The 25,383-nt window shown below is 36.1% G+C and overlaps 1 protein-coding gene across 3 annotated transcripts; it reads left to right on the top strand.

Moving 5' to 3' along the window:
- Positions 1-384: 384 nt before the first annotated feature.
- Positions 385-24,254, top strand: LOC121426884 (dnaJ homolog subfamily B member 6-like). Of its 3 annotated transcripts, XM_041623288.1 has the most exons (10): positions 385-766; positions 5,067-5,162; positions 5,960-6,069; positions 8,363-8,425; positions 15,312-15,464; positions 15,927-16,005; positions 19,561-19,644; positions 22,417-22,488; positions 23,414-23,527; positions 24,106-24,254. In XM_041623288.1, exons 2-10 carry the CDS (start codon positions 5,098-5,100, stop codon positions 24,200-24,202), a joined length of 837 nt encoding a protein of 278 aa, XP_041479222.1. In that variant the 5' UTR covers positions 385-766; positions 5,067-5,097; the 3' UTR covers positions 24,203-24,254. The 3 variants fall into 3 exon arrangements, with proteins under 3 accessions (XP_041479222.1, XP_041479223.1, XP_041479224.1); XM_041623289.1 differs by lacking the exon at positions 22,417-22,488; XM_041623290.1 differs by lacking the exon at positions 19,561-19,644 and having other exon boundaries at positions 388-766.
- Positions 24,255-25,383: the final 1,129 nt, after the last annotated feature.

Here is a 25,383-nt window from a genome sequence, read left to right as displayed (position 1 = left end):
CGAAATAACGTTTTTTTGGTCAAGTTACATAAATCCCTAATAATGGGTACCTTTTTTTAATCCAAAATGACCCGTAATAAATATGGGCTTTGAACGTTCAGCCGCACACCCCAGTCCAAACCAAACCTAGGTACCCCCCCCCCCCCCTTCCCGCGCGGGGGATTAATCATAATTGTGATTGTATATATAACCCGATCGATTCTTGAAAAAATTATCATTATTTTGTTTTCCATGCCATGGCGACGTCATACATATATATATGTATACATTTTAATATTTCTTCTAATTCTTCCCTTATTTCATTTTGACCACTTTTTTATTTTTTGATAATACATTTGGTATGATTTGAGGAATTAATGACGCCCCCCCCCCCATACCGTACATTGCACTACAGCTCGTCAGGCATCATAAAGCTGCCGTTCACCGCATGAAAAAACGCAGCATTCTTTTCGTCCAGAAAGAACGGACCGATCCAAGCAGCTGACCCGACAGGGGCCCGCAGGGTTTCGACGAGGAATGCATTACATGCCATTTTTAGCTGCTCAGGAATTCGTGACTGGAGAAATACGTTGCTAGTCGTTTTTCTGTCGCCGCACAAATGGATAAACTTCGTCATATCACCTGAAAATCTACGTGTTTTACAGGAATAAGATTTAGATACTGATTTTTCACGGTTTTTCAACAAATAATCTGGAAATCAGCTTACAGAAGCCCAGAAAAAGGGCTTTATATCCAGTCTTATTGAAGCTGGCTGTGGAGTGAGTTGGTGAGTTGCTCAGCGACATACCGGCAATGTAGTGTCACGTTCTGTAGTATTGTGAATGTGATTTGTGAGCGCAAGTTGAACTGTGTCAGTGTGGTGTGTCTGCGTCGAGAACATACTGTTATGATTGTATTACATGTATTCATGTTATTATTTATTCATCCACCCTTAGCTTCATAATTATAAAGACAGCCGTAACCTATTGAATAAGTTGAATCGGCATTATCCTGGTTTAACTGAAGTCACCAGGGATGGTATGGTAGTGGATCGTATTACCGAACACTTTTCATCATAAATTTGATCATATCAAACACATTATTCCAATAAAATTCACCAAACTTTCACCATAAATACACAAATACCTACAAAATATAAACATGCAGAAATTTTGCCGAAATTGTTTTTCATTTTTACGACATCAGCTTCCAATCGGACCCCTCTTCGCAAGTGAAATATTTTGGTCACTTGAAAAGGTATCGTATTACCGAACGTGTGTTTTCTATGGGAAAAGTTGGAAAACAACAAAGTCACTGATGAGCTATTTTGACCATATTTTATTGCTTTGAGGATATAAAGACTTCGACGTTGTGTTTTTGATAATTTTTCATCATTTTTCTATTTAAGTTCCCTTTGGAAGGAAGTTGCAAAGGTTTGAGCGTATTTGATTATTTTCTGACGCATAAGATGCGCGCGTTTTCTAAACTGTTCCCATAGAAAACACATGTTTTGTAATACAATACTTTTTTCATTTTTTCAAGTAACCAAAATATTTCACATGGTACTTGTAAGTTACACTTTGTCTTTAGCTCATATAAAAAAAAAAAAAAATTGGCAATTTTTTTTAGATACCTACTATAAATTGTAAGTATTTGTGTATTTATTGTGGAAGTTTGGTGAATTTTATGAGAATAATATGATTGAATTATGAAAAGTAACAATATGAAGTTGCCAAAAACCTAATGAAAGTTAAAATTAATTTTCAGATTGGAAAAAAATGAGGCCCATGACATACCTGTACTGCTGCGAACCCATTCCCTCTAACTTTACATACGTAATTCAGGGATTTTGATGAGAAAAGATGCATTTTGACACTTTTTACATGAAATGCCTGAAATTCAATATTTTACCACCATTTTGACTCAGATTTTTGAAATACTTGCCTATACTATAGTAATGCAGGTGTAAAGTTAGAACATGTACTTGTATCTGTCCTGTATCTTCTTTTATTAGAATCGCGCATATAAAGCCGTACATGTATGCGCAGACAAGGGGCTCTGCGCAGACTTGAATTGAGAGTGCTAAAAATCTGTAATATGACCTCAATTCCTCAGATTTACAGATTTGTAGATCTGGGGCCTGTTTCACTAAACATTACTTAGTGTAACGGGACTAAGTGTCGCTGCGACGCGTCATACACTAAGATGGGTCTTACTGACGTCCTGTTGGTGCGTCAGTTCCACTAAACAGTTCTTTACTAAGTCCTGTGTGCGACGCGTCTTCAACAATAAAACATCTGGATTTTGAGTCTACGAAGCCTAATTTCGTGACCTTCGACCTTGTGTGAAGATAAAAAGTAGTAATTTCCTGCAAGTTTTCGTCTGAATCGTCTGCAACTAAAAAGTGAAAGGAGGAGGAATTTCGTCACTTTTAACATAATTTTGACTACTGTAGGAGGATAATGGGGAAGGTATACCTTTTTCTTAAGACAACATATAGAAGTAAAATATTGAAAGTGAAATGTATGCAGTGGAAGTTGTATTTGATACCTCGACGAAAACAAAAGATTAACCAAAATTTTACCTTTTTGTTTTTTCTCAAGGGAGGAGGGGGGGTGTTGAGTACAAAAAATAGTGCCCATTACCCCCCCCCCCCCCTCTCTACTATAAACATATTTGGTAGTGTACAGACAGGCAATGACATGATGTTGGGCAATTCATAAAAATAAATTAATAACAATATGCATTTGCCTCAAAAAATTTAGGAAACGCCTAGAAAAAGAAGCAAGGACTTCCAAAGGGTTGAAGTCGAAGCGCTCCTGCAGTTTGTGGCCACTAGGAAACATGACATTACACTAAGAACAGTTCCTACGTCTCGTCGAGACGAGACGTAGGCTACGCTCTGTATGCAACTTAGATAAATGGGTACTAAGTACGGTACGTGTCTTAGTGGTCTTTGTGAAACTCCCGCTAAGATGCATCTTACACTAAGTCCTATAACCGGACTTATGGATGCTTAAGACGCATCTTAGCGCTTAGTGATACAGGCCACAGGTCATGGGCAATATGCATGCCGATTTTCAGTGCGATAATGCTGTCCACAGCTGAGATGGGGGAGGGGGGCTGTGAGGCCCCCTTCCGGCCCGACCATATGGTATCACTAAATACCCTAGTTACATGGTACCCCGGGGGGGCCACTTACATTGACGAGTGGATACCATGCACGACCAAAAAAACACGTAAAAAGGATGTCCTTTTCACGATAGGGCACGTTACGTACGTAACGTGATAAGGGTGTCAAAAACACAAAAATAATGAAAAAAGGGTTTCTATTTCGCTAGGAAAATTACGTGTTTAGGGTCGAATTTGCGGGGATGATAAAACAAAATTAAAATGTTTTATAAAGGATGTCCTTTTGCCCCAACACTACGTGTTTAGAGTCCTATTTGCGCGAGGTGTACTAAACCAAATAAGGTAAAGCCGACGACCGAAGGACCCGTAACAATAAAACATTCCTGTACTTGTTTAGGGGTTCATTTCAGGGAATATTTGCCAAGAGTATCGTTTTGTTTCCAATACTTGTTAAGGGTAGGGTTTCACACGCCAATACTTGTTAAGGGGTGCATTTTCAGAATATGGAAATTACGTGTTTAGGGTGCTTTTCGAGACCCCATGGTCGCGCATGGTATCCACTCGTGAATGGAAGTGGCCCCCCCGGGCATCGTACAATGTACTATTATAAACAGGTGGCCAATGTACATGTATGTCTAGACCTACAGAACTATGGGCCGCAAAATAAAATTGAAATGAAAATATTATTTTTTTAGGGGGGGGAATGTATGAATAAAATTGAGCATGGATGAGTTATACAAGTACATGTATGTACATGTAGGTCTATGCAAATAGATTCTACAGTACAGCCTCCCAGTTTATGTCTCACCTGCGAAGCAGAGTGAGACTATAGGCGCCGCTTTTCCGACGGCGGCGGCGTCAACATCAAATCTTAACCTGAGGTTAAGTTTTTGAAATGATGTCATAACTTAGAAAGTTAGGACCTAGTTAATAAAACTTGGCCATAAGGTTAATCAAGTATTACTGAACATCCTATTAGAGTTTCATGTCACATGACCAAGGTCAAAGGTCATTTAGGGTCAATGAACTTAGACCATGTTGGAGGAATCAACATCGAAATCTTAACCTGAGGTTAAGTTTTTGAAATGTCATCATAACTTAGAAAATATATGGACCTAGTTCATGAAACTTGGACATAAGGTTAATCAATTATCACTGAACATCCTGCATGAGTTTCACGTCACATGACCAAGGTCAAAGGTCATTTAGGGTCAATGAACTTTGGCCGAATTGGGGATATCTGTTGAATTCCCATCATAACTTTGAAAGTTTATGGATCTGATTCATGAAACTTGGACATAATAGTAATCAAGCATCACTGAACATTTTGTGCAAGTTTCAGGTCTCATGATTAAGGTCAAAGGTCATTTAGGGTGAATGAACTTTGGCCGAATCGGGGGTATCTGTTGAATTACCATCATAACTTTGAAAGTTTATTGGTCTAGTTAAACTTGGACATTAGAGTAATCAAGTATCACTGAACATCCTGTGCGCATTTCAGGTCACATGACCAAGGTCAAAGGTCAATGAACTTTGGCCGAATTGGGTGTATCTGTTGAATTACCATCATAACTTTGAAAGTTTATGGATCTGATTCATGAAACTTGTACATATTAAGAGTAATCAAGTATCACTGAACATCCTGTTCGAGTTTCAGGTCACATGATCAAGGTCAAAGGTCATGTAAGGTCAATGAACTTTGGCCATGTTGGGGTTTTTTGTTGAATAACCATCATATCTCTGTAAGTTTATTGGTCTAGTTCATAAAAAGTGGACATAAGAGTAACCATGTATCACTGAACATCTTGTGCAAGTTATAGTAGTATTCAGAGTCAGCACTGCTGCTATATTGAACCGCGTGATGCAGGTGAGACGGCCAGAGGCATTCCACTTGTTTCAGCAATTTATGCCCTTTATTCATTTCTTTTTTTTTTTCATTCTTATTACATGTAAAGCCATTTGGTTGTTTAATCCACAATCATCACGATGCCTGACTTCTACAGAGTCCTCAATGTTTCCAAGACCTCCAGTGATAGTGACATCAAGAAAGCGTAAGTTGAATACTGTAGTTCTTTAGTAAAATATTCATTAAATAAACATGTTTGACAATGTGATTGGGGTAATACGTACACATAGTACATGTATAGATATACTGTATATCTATACATGTACTACATCATATACACATGTATACCGATATATTTTCTGCACTTGTGGCATTGGGGGTAATCAAGAAAAAAGAGACGGAGAATAAGGTTGAGGGATAAGGAGTGGGGTGGGGGAGAGAGGGGTTGGAGAGTGGTACATATATATAAAAAGAAGTGAAGCATAAAAATTAGCTGCACCTTATCCAATAGTACAACTGTAAATGTTAGATTTTGCATTCTACTTTTAACAAATATTCAGTACTCTTTGGATTGTCTTTTGTTATAAATTCATTTGGTATTTGTACTGTACACCAAAACCTGGTCTAATTCTGGTTCTTTAAATTTACAAAATGGAATGCTTTTAGGGTGCTTAAAATCTACAGAATAATTGTTTGTTGAGCAAAAAATGGAAATTAAATGATCTTTAACCTTCAACCAACCTTAACGATTATTTAGGGCGAGCTATCGTCTACTCCTGCCTGTTTTGGTAATTGTAAGTAAAAGTTCAAAATTAAAAAAAAGAATAGCCTCAAGCATTCAGCAATCAAGCCAATTTGGAAAAAAATATAATTATTTCCTACATGTACCCTTGTACATGTATATATCCTTGAAATATTTGTCAGTAGAATGTTTGCTTGATTCATACCTGTTTAAAGTGTTTGTTGTTGTTACTTTCTCACTTTTTTTCTTTCCACCTTCAGTTACAGAAAACTCGCATTGAAATGGCATCCCGACAAGAACCCTAACAACAAGAAAGAAGCTGAGAGGAGGTTCAAAGAGATTGCCGAGGCATATGAGATTCTATCAGATAGTAAGATACATGTTTCCTATTAAAGAAAATTGCCAGTTGTGGTAACGATCTCAAAATGACTTTTTACAGAATCCAATATAATGATGACCCAAGTGTCTGTTTATATGAATAAAACATGTGCTGAAGGATTCTGGCAGAAATTGTGTAATTGCTGAGAAATAAGCAATTCACAAAGTTCAGTTTATTTATAAACTGTATCAGATCTAGATCGACGTTGATACATGTAGTACATACTTAACCATGGTTTTACAGACTTTCTCACGAAATCAGTGATTTTACTGCACATACTGTCATTTAGCTTTAACAATCGGAGCATTTCATGAAACCAGCTGTGTTATAAGCTACTGAAATATTTGCATCTGATTGGCTAGGAGCAATGTGGTTAGTGAAAACCACATATTTTTTGTTGCATGAAACACTCCCCATATCATTCTTGCAATGGTAGCAAATTGGTTCATAACATTTAGAACCAGACCAATGATACATTGAATTCAGTGGGGCTAATTACATGTATAATTTACATAATTATGTATTCATGAGGTCACATCTAAGGCTCCCCATGGACCGATTCTCACCAAATTTTGGTAGCAGGGGGTTTTTCATCATGCTCTACCAAAATAGGGTATAAAAAATGTTGAAATGCAACAAAAAGTGTTTTGTGGCGTCATCACTTTGGTACTCTATTTCTATCAAGCTGACTTTTTGAATTAGTTGCATATCTAGATCTACATTGAAGTTTTGATAAGGTTCTGTGAAACATTGTTCATGTGTTTTTTAGTCATTTCTTATAACCATGCACGCAACCTAAACACTGTTTGCTCTCCACAATACATGGGTATGTACATGTACATGTAATAATTTAGTGGTAGCCAGTGTGAACATGCCCCTAAGTGTATGCTCACTATCACAATATGTGTGTAATATAAAAGATTTCATTTGGTAGCCAGTGGGAATATGTCCCATATAATGTGATCATGCATGTACAACACTATCATTTTGTATACACTAAATTGAACCCATGTGAACATGCCCTGTAATCATCGCTATTAGCATGGGCCTAATACATAGATGTTAAATATGGTAGCCAGTGTGAAGCCCCCTAAAAACGGTGTACCAGTAATGTGAATGCTATCAGTCAAACTTTACCATCATTGTGTGTTTGATGTGATAGCCAGTGCGAACATGCCCAATGTAAAGTAATCAAACTTCACTCTCCTTGTATGTCTGTTGAATATGTAACCAGTGTGAACATGCCTCCTGTACATGTAATGTACATGTAATCATATTCACAATCATTGTACATGTACGTATAATGTGATAGTGATACTGAAGACATCCAATCTTTCATCAAAGCCGTGGGGGTCCGATGAACAGTAGGCGATAGTATCATGCAGCATACTGTATGATCTATTCATTTCATCACGCATACATGTAATGTAAACAAATAAATATTGTCAAGGGATTTCCCATTATACTACATGTACATGTATGGTAGTACAGTAGAGCTCCAAGATCTTTTTTCATGATTAAGCAGAGGATATCTGATGTGTGAAAGGGGGGGAGGTTACTTCAGGATGCTGGTGTACATTGCTTTGCATGTATCTTGCATGAAGATATTGGATAGATATGACACCTGGATAGATCCTTGTGATTTGATTGGTTGTTTGATATTGTTCATTCAGCCCAATTTGCAATGACATCAACCGTGCAATTTTGGATCCATACAATTTTGTCCATTGCACTCGCGCACCGAGACTGCAGCTGCAGGCACCAGCAGTGCGCATTTATCAACAGACCGAACTCGCACTGCATGATCATGTTTTGCATCAAATTTCATAGATTTCATATGAAAATTTTTTTTTTTTTAAAGTTCATATAAACCAAATAATGAATGTTTATGAGTGCAATGGACAGAATACTTCATTCAGTAAAAGATGAAATAATGATCCATTCAACTGGGCTACGCCTCGTTGAATGGATCATTTCATCTTTCACCTCATTAAGTATTCTGTCCATTGCACTCATAAACATTATTTGTATACTATGTATACAGTGTGTCCGTTTAGTCTCTTTATAGTCCATCTAATCCTTTGACCTAGAAATAATGGTGTTGTGGATATATCTTAGTTAGTAACATCAATTCATCAATTCAATCATCGTACATTGTATTAATAATGAGGTCATATTGGCAGAGATCAAGTGCTATTATTTGTGACAATTTTTCTCACACATCCTAGCCCAATATTTCAATGATTTCATTTGTGTATTTCTGTGTATTTTTATTATTTTTCAGAGAAAAAGAGGGATGTCTATGACAGATATGGTCTAGATGGTTTGAAACAGCAGTCTGGAGGAGGTAAAAAAAGAGAAATTTATAAAAAAAATATTTATTTTTAAAATAATTTTTCATTTGTGTATTTTTAATTTTTGTGTCATTTATTGTATGTGAATTCATTACTTTTATTGTTTTTTTATTTTTATATTTATTTATTTAAACAAAGTGGTTTATTTTATTTTTATTATATTTTTTATGTTATATATTTTTTTATTTCTTATTCTTTTTAGGGGTGGGGTGGGGGTACATGTAATTTACAGACCTCATGAAATTTAGTATTAAATGCAACTACGTGTACAGTATGTTCATTTATCTTTAATGTGTCTATTTCATATTTCTTATTTTTAGGGGGTAATTTACCGTTAATCTTGGCTTTACTTACAGTCATCTTCATGAAATCATTGCTCACTATAAAAACTTTGTTAAATTGAATCTTATTTTGTAGAATTTCCCTACATAATATAGAATAGACATGTAGTACATTTGATTATCTTCATCATCAAAGAACACTTTAAAGAATGTTCAATGGTCTGTTGGTGAAAGGTTTCAAATGTCCATTGCTGTTGTTGTCATATATAGGGGTGAGTGTGTAACGAGATAAGCTGTTTTAGTCTGAGTGGATTAGCAGGCTAATGGGATTAACAGGCATTTGGGGTGATTAACATGACAGTTATGATGATGAAGGTGGTGTCGGAAGAGGGCTAGGGTACATCAGACTTTGAGCTGTTATACATATTTTAAGCATGTTTAATGTCTCACTCTCCAGTACCTGTCATATTACAATTTTTTAGTGTCTGTTTAGTGTCTCAGTCTCTAATCCTTGTCACATTACAATGTTTAGTGTCTATTTTAGTGTTTCAATCTCTAATACTTGTCACATTACAATGACATGTTTAGCGTCTGTTTTAGTGTTTCAATCTCTAATACTTCTCACATTACAGTGTTTAGTGTCTATTTTAGTGTTTCAGTCTCTAATACTTGTCACATTACAATGACATGTTTAGCGTCTGTTTTAGTGTTTCAATCTCTAATACTTCTCATGTTACAATGTTTAACTTGTCTATTTTAGTGTTTCAGTCTCCAGTACTTGTCACATTACAATGACATATTTCGCGTCTATTGTAGTGTTTCAGTCTCTAATACTTGTCACATTACAATGACATGTTTAGCGTCTGTTTTAGTGTTTCAATCTCTTCTCATGTTACAATGTTTAGTGTCTATTTTAGTGTTTCATTCTGTAATACTTGTCACATTACAATAGGTGGTTTCAGACCGCCTCGAAGTTCGCCAGTTCCAGGTATTCTCTGATCGGGAAATTTACCCCGATCAGAAAATACCAGGTATTTTGGTAATGTGAAAGCAAACTACGCGTAATTTCCCCGAAAGAAAATACCCGCTAAATAGTAGGTACTTGGCGAAATTACGAGAAATTTCGTGGGGATTTTTCCAAGGTCGCAGGTATTTTGGCGATGTGAAAGCAAATTACGGGAACTTTTAGCCGAGCGTGTCGTTGGGCGCGGCGGCGTGGGTGGCTGCTGGGCTAGTGATTTTGAATCTCGCGCCTTGCCTGCTTATCAGACCATACTGCGCATGCTCGTAACTTCGGGAACTTATCCCGAAGGATGTGTTTCGGGGCGGTGTGAATGCAGGAATAATTAACAGGTATTTTTTAGCCTTAAAAAGTTCTCGTAATTTAACGGGGATTCTTGTGATCGAGGCGGTTTGAAACCGCCTAATGACATGTTTAGCGTCTATTTTAGTGTTTCAATCTCTAATACTTCTCATGTTACAATGTTTAGTGCCTATTTTAGTGTTTCAGTCTCCAATACTTTTCACATTACAATTTCATTGGTGAATCCAGGATTATGAAATAGAGGGGGCATAGATTACCATTTCCTTCTATATTTAGATACTTATATTATTGGATGTTTCTCAAATATCATCGGGGCACACGTCACTTGTGCTCTGCCTGGCTCTGTCACTTGATTTGATACATGAATGCTGTTTTCAGTGTGTGAGGGTCAACATTGAGATTTTATTTGGCTCTGTTCTCAAGAATAAAACAAGTACATGAATATAGCACATGTCGTTGCCATTTTACACATGGTGATATGTCCAAAACTAGTCTGCGTACATGTTTGTACACATGTATACTGATATGCACTTTTAGTGCGATTGCCTGATAATTTTGTTTTATTTTTCCTTACATGTAGGCCTGGGGGGGGGGGAATCAAATGTATTGCTGTACACACGCATTGCCAAATTATTTCAAAACACCCCCTAAACAAGTTCTCCATGTGCAAAATAACGCCCTAAACAAGTATTTTGCAGGCTTTATTTACACATTTTGGCCCCTAAACAAGTTGTTGCCAGAATATGACCAGGGGAAAAGCTTGGGGGAAAAAACATACCCTAAACACGTTTGGCTAGTTTTAAAAAAAGAAGCTTTGGAAAAAAAAAGCATATTCCACCTAAATTATACGTTTGACCCTGCGATTGACCAGTCTTTCAAACTACCCCTTTTTTTAATCTGTGTTTTTAAAAACCCTTAATGAGTACATGCTCGGCCTGTATGTCTACAGCAATATAGTTGACTGCCCCCCCCCCCACACATGACCGTTCCATAGGGATGTATACGCACTCACACGCTGGCGATCTGCTCCAAGGACCCTGTTTTTTGTCTCGCCCGTGGCACACCCCCACCATTTTTTTGGTTGAGTGCCACCCCAATTCCCCCCCCCCCCTGGGTTTTGCATCTTCCCAGTGAATCGCAGCCATGCTGCAACACATTACAGGTCCATCCACATTTTCATTGGGAAAAAGACTGTGTCCCACACCCTACATGTAGGTGACTCTCCCCTCCAAAATGTGTTCCTGAACACCTTCCTACAGAGGATAATGTCTCCCTTTTTTTGTCCACATCTTTTTAATACCCTGTCCTTCTGTTTCTGTGTCCATCTTTCTCTCATTCTCTTTGTTTCTTTCTCTTGCCCTCGTTCAGCCATCCTCCACATGTAGTAAATTAGGATGTAAAACAATGTCAAGAATGCCTGATGTACATGTACTGGACTGTATCAGTATTCAGGGTAGTCTTGTGCCTATAGCTTCATGTAGTATATGTACATCTACATACATGTCTAGTCTTGAATAATAACTTGTTTTACAATGTACAGTACACCATTTTACACCAATTCTTATCAGAGGATAAATCCAAACTGGGTTTTTTTTTCAGTAAAAAACAGAAAATTTTGAGAAAAGAATTTGCAAACTTTTGAGAAAAATTCATCAAAGAGTGACTGAGTATATGAACATACTAGTTGAGTATAATGTTGCATTCAAGCAGCTCCCTTGTACATGTGTTTGTTACTTACATGTGTTTGTTACTTTCATGTGTTTGTTACTTTCATGATTACATGTACATGTACTCTACATATTTATTTTTGTAGAATACATGTTGTGTCTATGAATATACATGTATATGTATGGGCTATGATGATGAGATTTCTCTAGTTAATAAAACCATGAATTTGTTTTTCCAAATGGCATTATTTTGAAATTTATGATGGTATGTTTGCGTGTGACATCACAAAATAAAAGCTGATTATACAGTAACTTCATGTACATGCACACCTTTTGATTTTGTATAGAAATACTCATAATGTCTGGATTTTTTCCAGCTTTTTTCAAAACAAACTTGATATATGGGTAAACCTCCCCTTTAAATCTTGAACAGAATGTGTGATATTTCTGTTTCAATCCAAACAGCATACAGCATTTGAATACTTTTCTTATCAATAATTTTTCTGGAAAATAGTGTCTGGTTTTGCAATGCACTTTATGATAAGTGTTCATGGTAATTTTCATTGGTTTCACTGTTCACCAAGCAGTTTCATATTGCTTGTATGTAGGCCCAAATTCCGGTTACACTTCGTAATTCCGAAGCTTCGTAATTCCGAAGGTTCTTTATTCCGAAGGTTCGTAATTCCGAAACACGTAAATTGCCTATACCTCGATGTTCGTTAATCCGAAAACGAAAAAGGGTTCGTTAATCCGAACATTTGTGGCGTTATTCCGACAGTTCGTTATTCCGAAGGTTCGATAATCCGAAAACGAAATAAGGTTCGTTGTTCCGAAGGTTCGATAATCCGAAAACGAAATAGGGTTCGTTGTTCCGAAGGTTCGTTAATCCGAAAACGAAATAAGGTTCGTTTTTCCGAAGGTTCGATAATCCGAAAACGAAATAAGGTTCGTTTTTCCGAAGGTTCGTTAATCCGAAAACGAAATAAGGTTCGTTAATCCGAAAACGAAATAAGGTTCGTTAATCCGAAAACGAAATAAGGTTCGTTAATCCGAAAACGAAATAAGGTTCGTTAATCCGAAAACAAAATAAGGTTCGTTAATCCGAAAACAAAATAAGGTTCGTTAATCCGAAAAATGAAAACCGGGAAAGCAGAGGCAAGGGGGGGTGGACACTTGCCGTTCAATTGTTATGAGGATGGGAAGGCAAGGGCGGCCAAACGAATTTTCGTTTGGGGGGTAAAGCCAAAAAATGAAACTCATACGTCAAAATGGGCACTTTGGTGATATTTTCACCTTAAGATTATCAAAAAAAACTTTTTTGAAATGACTTCTTATTATGGCAAAATGTATATTTAGCCTTTATTTTTCGGGAGAGAGTATAATGAGCGAGCGGCTTGGTAAAAAAAAACTGAAGTTGTAAAACTCGTTTTGGGGGTCAATTATTCTTTAAATGGCATTATTGCGAGGTGTTGCGAGCGTGAATCACAAGCTAAAACTTAAGGGTATTTCAATAAAAATGGAAATAAGTTTTTAAAAATCCGAGCAGATTTCTGCTGTCACTAAAAATATGTACATCTAACTAAAGAATTAACACGAGCGCAATACGCGAGCTTAAACATACTGACCAGAAAAGGAATCTTAAAGAATTTAGTGACCTCTTTAGGATACATATTTCACCAATCGAATAACTGAGAGTGCGAAGCGCAAGCTGAAAATTTGCAATATTCCAGCCTGAAAAATTTACTTTAAAAAGAGTATTTTATTTCGAAAACATGAAAAACAGCATATTTATTTTTGAAAAAGATCTTTCCCATTTTTAGAAAAATATGCATTTCCCTGTTTTTTATTTCATTTTTGGGGTGCAAGTGCCCCCTGCCTCCCTCCCGGCGGATCCAACTTTTGTCAAATGGGGGGGGAGCAATTTTTTTCGGCCATATTTTCCTCGATCGGCAGCTTAAAGTTGATTTTTGTTTGTTTTTTGAAAGGGTAGTCCTAACAGTCAATAATTAGCTTTATACTTATAAAATAAAGTAAATATGTAATAACATGATAAACCCTTTTTGAATAATGCGAGCACGAGCTATATTTTTTTTTAATATGATGGGCAATATGTTTGTGATCTTCAAAACGAGATGCCTATGTAACTAGATAATAACTGCGAGCAAGAAGCGCGAACAGAAATTTTAAATATAAGCTCTGACCTGATCTAAAGGGGACATTTTAAGAACTTTTTGCAGTTAGCCATGAAGACGATGCGTGTTTCAACCAGTGGCGGCGGAACGTATTTTCCTTTTGGGGGGAGCCAAAAAAGGGGCCAATAGGGGCATTTTGGTGCAAACGGATATTTTCGCAATAAGATTATTATCTGTGTAAAGAGGTTGTGTGTTTTGTAGTAATTAAGTTGAGCAAAAAAAATTAAGTGATCTCTGATTAGTAAGTTATATATTACGTTTCATTTCTGCGAGCGTAGCGAGCAAGCGGTTTGGGGGAAAATGTAAAATTCGCCTATTTGGTCAATTACTGTTAAAAGGGCATCCTTGTGAGATGTTGCCAGCGAATCACGTGCTCAAACTTTTGGAAATTTCATGTAGGCCTAAAATGATAAAAATTATATTATTTACCCAGGGAAGCCACTTCAGTTCTGAAAACTGTTCTCCCAGCTATTATTATTATTATCCGTGTTTGTTACCAAAATGAATAATTTTCATTTTCGGAAATACGAACCTTATTCAATTTTCGGATTAACGAACCTTATTTCGTTTTCGGATTAACGAACCTTCGGAATTACGAACCTTATTTTGTTTTCGGATTAACGAACCTTCGGAATTACGAACCTTATTTCGTTTTCGGATTAACGAACCTTCGGAATTACGAACCTTATTTCGTTTTCGGATTAACGAACCTTCGGAATTACGAACCTTATTTCGTTTTCGGATTGACGAACCTTCGGAATTACGAACCTTCGGAAATACGAACCTTCGGAAATACGAACCTTCGGAATAACCGAACCTTCGGAATTACGAAGCTTCGGAATTACGAATGTATGCGCAAAGTCCTCATTAATGTAAGTTTTGTAAAAATATTTTTTGCATACAATGTACCACTCAATGAGCTGTCATTCAGCTTTAAATACCAGTTGTGGTACTAACTGAGTTCGAACAGAATTTATGAAATGAAATGACCACCCAAGTGTTTGTATGCATAAATAGAAAATATGTGCCAAATGGTTCTGGAAAAAAAAGGTGTAATTGCTGAGAAATGAGCAAAATAAGCATGGAATTTCATATAAAAAGTGCTGGGTAGTTTTCTAAACAAATATTAATACACTGTCCCACATATGCCTTTTTCTGTTAGTGATCATTGGCGTGATTGATTTTCAGCAAAGATTTCATGATTTCACAAAGATTAGTTTATAAATTTTGATGTACTAGAACTAGATCTATAATATGGTGGCATTTAACCTTTATTTTTAAGACTTTCTCATGAAATGATTGGTTGCTGCAACTACATTGTAATCTTCATCCTGAGGGATAATAAACCAGCAACATATTATTTTTCCATTTTCAATTTCAGTGAAATTATTTCTGTCTTCTCTCTCTCTCTGCAGGACACAATACAGACTTTGACTTTGACAGCTTTGGAGGTGGCTTCGGCAGCGGATTTGGAAGGAGGGGAGGATTCCACTTTGAGTTCAGGAACCCAGACGATATCTTCAGGGAATTCTTTGGAACCAACAACCCTTTCAGTGCCTTCTTTGAAGGTTAGTACATCAGCACAGCGTAGGAAGTACATGAGGTCAACGGGCGATTTTGCCCTCCTGACTGCCCCAATTGCCCATTCACAATTCACACCATTTAGGGGTGATTTCAAGTTGGAGTCTTTAATCTCAAGAATAATCTTGATGAGAACTTATCAGAGTATCTTCAATCAATTTCGATAGAACTTATGGTGATGGGAATAAAATATAGGGAATAATAATGATAAGGGGTAATCATAGTATTATCGGTCAGTGTTGATTAAACTTTGGCTTATATCGATGAAATTTCTTAAATCTCGAGAATAATTTCAATATTAAAAGGGATATACAAATTATTCTCAATCAGTTTTTATGAAACCTATAGAAAACAACATATACTGTACTTCTGGGGAAGTAATTATCTTTATGAATACAGCTTGAATTGCTCTTGATATACATGTAGTAATGCTTTTAATATTTTGACAGAATCAACACGCGGATCTTACGACACTCATGATTCACTTTTCCAGGATTCTTTCTTCAACTCTGGTCTACCTTCCTTCGGGTGAGTTCCGCATCTTGTCAATTTAGATCCCCCCCCCTACACACACACCCAACCACACCATAACTTTGTGGAAGCGCTGTGGTGTAGCGGTTCTAACTCTCGCCTTGTAATCAGAGGGTCGTGTGTTCGAATCCCACCATGGCCTGGGGCCCTTTGGCAAGGCGTCAATCCACACTTTGCCACTCTCACCCAGGTGCTAATTGGGTACCGGTAGGAAACAACCGTCATTGTGGTTGGTTTAGCAAGTTTGCGCCTAAACAGGCTGCTTGGAATGCTATGAATCCAGTGACCGGGTATTAATAATTGTGAAACGCTTTGAACTGTCGTAGATTGATAAAGCGCTATATAAATGCCAATTATTATTTATATCATAACTTCAGTTTCTTTTTTTTTTAACTTCCTTGAAATGTTTATAGAGGCTTTCCATTTCCCTCCTTTGATCAAAAACATTTCCATACTCAGCAGATTCAACTTCAAGTTTCTTCAAAGTTCCTTGAACAGTTTTATACAGCTTTTAATATTTTTCCCTCTTTTATAATTGAATAAAATTTCCAGACTCAGCAGATCCAACTTCAACTTTCTTTTCAAGTCCCTTGAACAGTTTATACAGCTTTATTTTCCCTCTTTTTGTAATAAAACAAAATTTCCACACTCAGCAGATTCAACTTCAAGTTTCTTTAAAGTTCCTTGAACAGTTAATACAGGTTTATTTTCCCTCTTTTTACAATTTAACGAAATTCCCATGCTCATTAGATTCAACTTCAAAGTTTCTTTTTAATTTCTTTGAACAGTTAATACAGTTTTATTTTCCCTCTTTTTATAATTAAACAAAGTTTCCATACCCATCAGATTCAACTTCAACTTTCTTTTTTAAGTTCCTGGAACAGTTAGTAAAACAGCTTTGTTTTCCCTCTTTTCTTAATTAAACAATGTTTCCGTACTCATCAGATTCAACTTCAACTTTCTTTTTAAGTTCCTTGAAAAGTTGATACAGCTTTTATTTCCTTCTTCTAATCAAACATATCTCCCATCCTTGTAAGATTTCCGAGTACTGCTATATGTCTTATCCTTGTCCTATAAATCTAATGCAGTTTAGACAGCAGGCTTTTCCAAGGTCATCTCGGCCAAGTGCAGTGTGTTCTAGTTTACACTGCATGGGAGGGCACTGATAAAAGGAACTAGATATCATTTCATGCTCTTGTTAGCAGAGAATTGAGATGGTGGCGTTATCAAAACAACTCATTCAATAGAGGTATTAGTGCATACACTGTCTGACCTGAATAGTTTGTTTCTGTTTTTCATCTTCCTGGGCCCTGTAACACAGCAACTAATCATAATTGAGTTTTGTGATCGATCGCAACAAACCATTTTCGCAATTCGTTTTCATAATTGATTTTAAAAATGTTCATGATTGATTTTAGATTGTTAATGCAATCGATCGTAAAAAGATGTTCCAGGGGCCTGTTGCAGAAAGAGTTGTGTTTAAATGCAAGTCAAAAAATCAATCGCAAGTCCCAAATGCACGCTGTTGAAAATCAAGTTGCGATTGACTGTTAGAGTTGCGGTTGATTGCAACTCTTTATGCAACGGGCCCCAGGACTGGTACATGAACAACATGTACATGTGGCAGGCTAGGATCCAGTGTCATCAAGACGTGTTTATATGAACAAAAAAATGCACAATAACAAGTTGATACTATTGGGCCAATTGAATTGAATGATTTCAGTAGATTTAACCCTATCTAGGCCGGGGGGGGCCTCGGAGGCCCCCCCCTCAACAAATCGCGCAATATTTTCGCCATGCAAAATTTTTTGACCGCGCCACTCGCTGACTTTTTACTTTCAAGTCTTGCGCAACTTTTGAGACCAACTTTGCATCCTCCGGGTATGTGGTTCCGAAATTACGCAACATTATGTAAGTGCATGTCAGACCGAAAATTGCTCAAAAACGTGATTTCGTGTACAAAGTCAATGCAAATTGTGTTTTCAACCAAAATTCATAAATGTATGATTATTTTTAGTTTTGCTGCTCTAAATGTATTTATTTTATGCTTTTTATGATCACAGAAGAGTCCCCAACAAATTTCATTGAAAAAACAATGAAAAACAAAAGGTCAAAAAACAGAGAAATACATAAGAAATTGCAAAAAACAATAAAATACATAAGAAAATGATTTGATATCGCAATTTTTTTCATGTACACTTGCTAAGAACACCACAAAGAGTTTCAATACCAAAAATTAGTACATTTGGAGCTTTATTTAGGGAGTTAGAGGAAAAAGTATGATTTCGCATACTAATTACGCATAAATTAGCATAATCACTTAATAGCGATTCGCACGAAAAAAATTACTATACAATCTTGGAGATTATGTCCCAGGCAACCAGCATGCCAATTTTCGGCGCGATCGCGCGGTCAACGGCCGAGATCTTATGGGGGGGCCTCCCAGCCCCCCCCCCGGCCATATGAACTCCCAAAGTACCCCGGCCTAGATAGGGTTAAACTGTTGTATCAAATTTCTTGTTATACTAAACTAGTCTTATGAAAGTGGACCCATTTGTGTGATATATTACTTGAATATGCTCAAATCAGAAATGCAGATATTTATGAACATTGTATTGTGTTGAAATACTTCATCAATTGAAAAGTATTCCCTATTGCAATGCCTATACGTACATGTAGGCCTTTGTACTATACCATGTGTATTTCAGAATGCTCACATACATGTAACATTTTATTTTCAGTCTCCCCAAAATATAATGAGTAATAAAAAAACTGTAGGGCTGTTCCATAAAGAGAAGCACACTGTACGTGTAATTACAATATTGAAGGACAAGACCACCCGAACATAAAGTTGATTTGAATAAAAAGAGAAAAATCCAACAAGCATAACACTGAAAATTTCATCAAAAGCAGATGTAAGATAAGAAATTTATGAGATTTTAAAGTTTTGCTTTATTTTACAAAACAGTTGCACATCCTGGTGGGTATGCAAATCAGGAGACTGATGACGTCATCCACTTGCTATTTCTTTAATAGGGAATATTCTATATTTCTCCTCATTGTCAAGTGAAACAATGATTAATTCCTCCCTGAACACATGGAATGAGTATTCTTTAATACTATATGATTCAGTCAGGTTGGTCCTTATTGTCAAATCTACAGTATTTAAGAAGATGAAATATTTTATAATTCAAACAATAAAAAAACGTGAAATAGTGAGTGAGGGACATCGTCGACTATCTCATTTGAGTTGTGCATATCACTTTTTTTGTGAAAAATAAGCAAAATTTTAAAATACTTATTTTACATCTGATTTTGATGAAATTTTCAATGTTTTGCTAGTTTGATTTTTCTCTTTTTATTCAAATCAACATTTTTCTGGGGTGGACTTGACCTCTAAGGTGGGCTACCTGTTGCCTTTCTCTGATTAAATATTCAATCATATGAAAAGTATTTTTGCTCTTGTAGAATTACCATGCCTACTGTACTCAGATGATGAAATACTTTTTTTGTTTTCATCCATCCTTTTCAATCAACCTCCCACCCATTCAGTTTGCCCCATGCACCAAGCCGACTACGCTCTGGCTTTATGTTTGATCCCTATGGTGATCTATGGAGTATCTTTCCTCGTAGTGGGTAAGGGTTCCTGGATGTGAGGTTGTTTGTTTTACCCTTGCTTCAGTAGCCCCCCCCCCCCATTGCTACTCTGATTATTTATCCATCTGTACCTTGTCTATAACTGTGATGTATTAAGAGGATGATGGACTGCAGTGTTATATGTGTATGTGTAGAATTTGTTTTGTTATAATCATTTTAAAATCATCAATCCAAGAAGAACATGAACTTTTGTCTTGCCTCCTTGTCTCAAGCAGATCAATTTCGCTCACAATTTTGTCTCCACATTTGTGGTGTAATATAGAAATGTACCCCATAGAAAAGATGTCTTGGATTAAAATTATGAAACCTATGCAGACCTATATAAAGCTGCTATGATGTGTAGAATTGTTCAATCATGAATACATGTAGTTAGAATTTGTGTAGTTTCCATTCTTTATGCCCCCCCCCCCAAAAAAAAAAATTGAAAGCAATTCATATTCCAGAAAAAAAATGTACATGTATATAAATCATCTTGCAACACAAATAGTGAATATTATTATTTGCATACAAGTATGCGTTCAAGTCGCTATAAGAAAAACAATTCCTTGCTCACATCTCATAATTCATTACTGGATGTCTTCATGCATCATTCTTTTCAGGTTCGATGTTTTTTGTTTCATTCTTTCATTCTCATTCATTATTATTCATTTGTGAATCCAGCCAATGCCCTCATAATGAGCTACATGTATAAAAGTTTTGATATTCCATTTAAAAATAATGTCCAAACTTTCATTTGACAGTGTTCAGTGTATTGAGCACTGAAGAATGGATAATCACTCTACATTTATCAAATTGCTTGCTCTATTAGTATTATTTTTTGTTGATCTTCTTGGAAAAAAAGGAATTATAATCCTGTTAAAAGTGAAGGAAAAAGAGGTGTAGCTAAAATACATGTACATGTACATACACTGAGAAACAATTTGCGAATTTGTTACCTTAATTTTTCCCAATTTCACTGTATTGTAGACAGAGGGCTTGTTTTGTGAAATTAATGTACTGTAATTACCTTATAGTCACTGCATGTTTAAATTGTACAGTGCGTCATCAGTTTCCTGCAAGAAGGGACTTAGCGAGCACGTGCGCAAAATATACATTTTCGAGAAAATGCAAATCATGTTTTGACCTTATTTATTTGCTTTTAGCAGCTACATGTGTATTATTTTCTGTCCTAATTCTCAAATTTTCTGATTAAGCAAGACTTTGTCTCATCGGTAATTGATATTTTGTGATTTTATTTAAAATACTCTAAAACGCTTTCTAATTTTAAGAATGAATGCCATACCCCCTTTTTCCGGGAAGAAAAAATACACAATCCACTGATCAAGTTCCCAGAAAAAAGGCCGTTAACGCGAATGCACAATCCAGTTTCCAGAAAAAGGCCTCTAGCGCAAATCGATGCGCGTAAGCACGTTGAATGAAAAACTGGCTTTTATTGGGAACTAAATGCGCGATCCAGTTCCTAGAAAAAGGACGCATCTACATGTACGTGCGTAAAGCACGTTGGAATGTTTTTGATCACTACGTCACGTCGCATTTAGGTTCAAAAATGGTACAGAAGAAAGTTCATGACATTTATATGTTTTTTCCATTTTAACAATGAAAAAAAAACAATTTTTTAAAAGAAAATGTCAATAAGTCCCTTCTTGCGTGAAGCCGACGAGTGTACGTGAACATATGTACTGTGTATAAAACAAAACTTGACTGAGTCAGACTGACAATGTAATGTACAAGACATGCACAGTGTGCTCTATTGTATACTGGATATATGTGAAAACTAATTGCCAGATTATAGACAGTGAGACACCATTCTAGATGCATCTTTAAAAAAGCATGCAGATTTTAACTTGTTGGGAAAGGAAGAGCTTTTTCCACATGTTTTTTATTTTCAGTTTCTTTATTCCAATTTGATGTAATTCGAGTGACAGAGCTGCTTGTACAGTGTACCTGTACATGTATGGACTCATTGTTCTCGCTCTTTCTTAAAACCTTGTCGTAGTACTTACAGTGTAGTAAAAATGTTCATTGTAATATACTTGTACAGTACCTTTAGACTGCTCTCTGTCCCAATACAAGAAAGTCCGGATGAAAAAAATTTAATCTCTTTCGTAATTTTAGTTACCCGGGCCCTCTAGGGAGAACAGTGTGCGTCACTGGTGAGGCTATTAATATTAAACCTGTATAAATGAGACTGGAATAATAATTATGATAGTATTTACCACAATAGCAAAATTACCATTACACATTCCAATGGCCATGCCCCCCCCCCCCCCGAAAAAAAAGAGTCACGACCACGAAAAAAAGAGAAAAAAGGAAAGATAAGGACAGGGAAAAGGGTAAAAGATATCTTTCCCTGAATATTATGCCGTAATCACAACATTTTTTACTAAAAAAAGGTCAAAAACTTTTCTAGCTCGCTTGCAACTTTATTTTCCCATAATTTATGTATTATCCCATGTTTTACCCTCCCAAATCTTTTGGCTCACTGCGCTACTGGCACATCTGTACTTTTTTTATGCAACAGGGTTTGGCTACTATATTTGGGTACTTTTTACAGTATGCACATACAGTCAATTGAATAATGTCCTCAAAAAATGCTGTGCAAAAGCTCTTTAATGTCTTTTATGTGAGAGAGTAGACATTTAACCTTTTCCATTTGTTGTTTTCCCCGTTTTCTATTTTATATCCACCTATACTCTATTCTCCCTTGCATGCCATTGTATGGTATTGTGCATGGTGATTGCTTTGATACAGTTCTAGACTACATGATGGTGGAGGAGGAGGTTTCTCCTCATTTGGCAGTGCATTCGGAGATTTTGGCAGTGGGTAAGTCCTCCTTGGTATCATGGAAGAGCTGTGGTGTAGTGGTTCTGACTCTCGCCTTGTAAACAGAGGGTCGTGTGTTCGAATCCCACCGCGGTCTAGCGTCCTTTGGCAAGGCGTTAATCCACACTTTGCCACTCTCGACCCAGGTGCTAAATTGGTACCCGGTAGGATGCGAAAGATATTGTATGTTTGATTTTGCCAGCGCCATAATGAGGCTGCGATGAATGCAAGGAATACTCCCCAGGGAGTGGAAATTGTGCACTTTTCGTGCGGGATTGAAATGAATCCAAAGGCCGGGGTAATAATATGCTGTAACGCGCTTTGAGCCATTCAGGGAAAAGTGCTTTATAAAATTAAAAATTGGCTATTATCATTATGGTATGAAAGATTGTCCATTATTAAGCTCAGGTAAAGGTCAATCTTGTGCTGGAGTTTCTTACGTTTCAGTCTTTTCTAAAAATGTAGTGGTGGTTGATTTTTTATTTCAAGTGTTGAAAGTCAAATTCGAAATTGCTTTTGCCCTCTCTCAGAAATGTTTTTTTTTAAATTACCCTTTAAAACACTGTATTAAATTTAGATTTGTGGCACATATATTATTATAGATGTTTATTTTGTTAGCATGTTTGTTTTCTCTTTTAGTATAATATTGTTTTGATACAAGTATTCCTGAATTTTCCTATATTATTTTACTTATAAAAAAGTTGAAAGCAATTTATTGTAATCAAATCAAATACTTTCTTCTCTCCTTGATTTACATCATTTTCCCCATTCTCGCATATTCATTTTTTTTCATTAGCATGTTTCCCTTTTAATAGTGTACCGGTAATATTTTAATACAAATATTCCTTACTTTTCCTACATCAGTACATTTTTGTTTGAAATAGTAAGGGATTTATTGTAATCAAAATATGTCCTTCTCTTTAAGGTTCACATCATTCTCTTCATCGTCATCTTTTGGAACCCCTAATTCTGCTACCGGTGTGAGGAGAACTTCAACCTCTACTAGGTTCATCAACGGCAAGAAAATTAAAACAACAAAGTAAGATGTTTATAAGTGCTAATACGTAATCAATCCCACAAGATAATAACATTTTTAAATGAGCTTGTGGTAACAATTTCGAATGTGTTTGAAGAGAATAAAAAAAGCCCTCCAGGCTCCAGTGTTTGTACATAATTATCGTTCCAAAGAAATACATCTATGTGGCAAAATAATTTTGGTGGAAAATGTCTGCTGATAATTCAACATTAGAATGGTTACATTCTTTCAAAGTTAGACAATTCTTTTTTTTTTAAAGTACTGAGATTATTTTGACATGCAAATGGAATAGCTGATTATGTCATGCACGCATTATCCTTGTATTATATTCAAAATGTTTGATATGTATTGCCAATAATTTATGATAAAGAAACTCTATTGACTCAAGATATTACGATACAAAATTAAAAATTTGTTTTCCATGAAGAATCACGTCATCCTTAATAAGCAAGTATTTTTATAGCAACATTTTTCTTTTATTTTTTTCCTTCATCTCCTACAAATTGTATTTATCTCAGAATTTATGATTTTCATTTTCAATTTGCTATTAATGTTGTAATGTTTATCTCCATCTTTCTCAGAATTTACGAAAATGGACAGGAAACGGAGATCACGGAGGAAGATGGGAAAGTAACGTCCAAACTGGTCAACGGACGACAAGAAATGCTGACATACTGAAGGATCTGATGCCAACTCATCATGCCTTATACGCATATTCAATCTGATTCTTGTGTGTGTTTTGTAAGAGATCATATTCGTTTCAACGCAATTAGACAACGTTATTTTCGTATCATTTTCAAAGTGGTGTCTGTTATGTCAGTTTTGTAGAATTATCAAAATGGTATGTTTAAACATACTTTCTTTATTCTTCCCTTAATGTAAATACATGTAAGACACAGGGAGGCATTACAAGAAATAGTTTAATAAGCCAGTTCGTAGTTCCTTTCTGCACATGATCAAAAAATTCTACGCATGATCAGAAGAAGGTCATTTGTACTAAAGTGACATGGTGCTTTAAAATCTAATGAGATAAGCACCAACTTTAATGTCTTGAATATTCATATATTCTTTTGAATTGTCGTTTTCATTTACATCCACAAAAAACAACAATGCTTCCACGAACGACTGGTATTTCAGTTTGCAAAGTACATTGTGCAACATGCTAAGATATGCATTTAAAGTAGGAATGCAACAAATGCCTTCATTAAGTGTTCATTTGTGTGCTATTCTAGTCACCTGGTCTATTCAATTTCTTCATCCTGCTATGTAAGGCAAGCTTACGTAATATCTTGCTTTGAAATCTGCCTATCATGATGAAAGAAATGAAAGGTCATTTGACCAAAATTGTCCATGAAGTAACTACGAGCTGGTCTATTCAATGGTTTTTATTCTGAACAACAAAATATGGATTATTATTATATGTAAAAAAAAAATGCTCCAATGACCATTGAAAAATATCTATTTTTAACTATTTTAACTATAAATGAAAGTAAAATGTAGACTATCCGCACCTCAAACACGTGTATTCCTAATCTTCAAGCTCTCATTATGTATCGAAGGAGGTAAGGGCATATTCAAAGTTAACCCTTATTTAGGCAGGATTCATTCTCGCAGAACCTCATTGTCACGGCACTTCAGTTTTCTCCCTATACTCGCATCTTCACAGGCTTGCACTGAAGATAAACGGTCGCTTCAAGCGTAAATGCTGGATCATTAGAACTCAGGTGGGAATAGGTCTTTTGATAGAGGAGGACTTACTCAAATACTGTTGAATTTGTTGGCCTTGATTAATTGCAGTATGAACTTGTTCATTATTCTGAGCATGAAATATACAGTTTAAGTCTGTGCGATCAAAAGAT

Source organism: Lytechinus variegatus, chromosome 13 (genome assembly GCF_018143015.1).
Source record: "Lytechinus variegatus isolate NC3 chromosome 13, Lvar_3.0, whole genome shotgun sequence".
Taxonomy (NCBI): Eukaryota; Metazoa; Echinodermata; class Echinoidea; order Temnopleuroida; family Toxopneustidae; genus Lytechinus; species Lytechinus variegatus.
The sequence above is the reverse complement of the archived record's forward strand: the minus strand, read 5'-3'. Positions and strand labels throughout refer to the sequence as shown.

Excerpts from the sequence above, each read along its gene's own strand:
- LOC121426884 (XM_041623288.1), top strand. The coding sequence starts at position 5,098 with ATGCCTGACTTCTACAGAGTCCTCAATGTTTCCAAGACCTCCAGTGAT. Across the intron at positions 5,163-5,959 it reads GATAGTGACATCAAGAAAGC|TTACAGAAAACTCGCATTGA; the intron begins GTAAGTTGAATA and ends TTCCACCTTCAG. Across the intron at positions 8,426-15,311 it reads GAAACAGCAGTCTGGAGGAG|GACACAATACAGACTTTGAC; the intron begins GTAAAAAAAGAG and ends CTCTCTCTGCAG.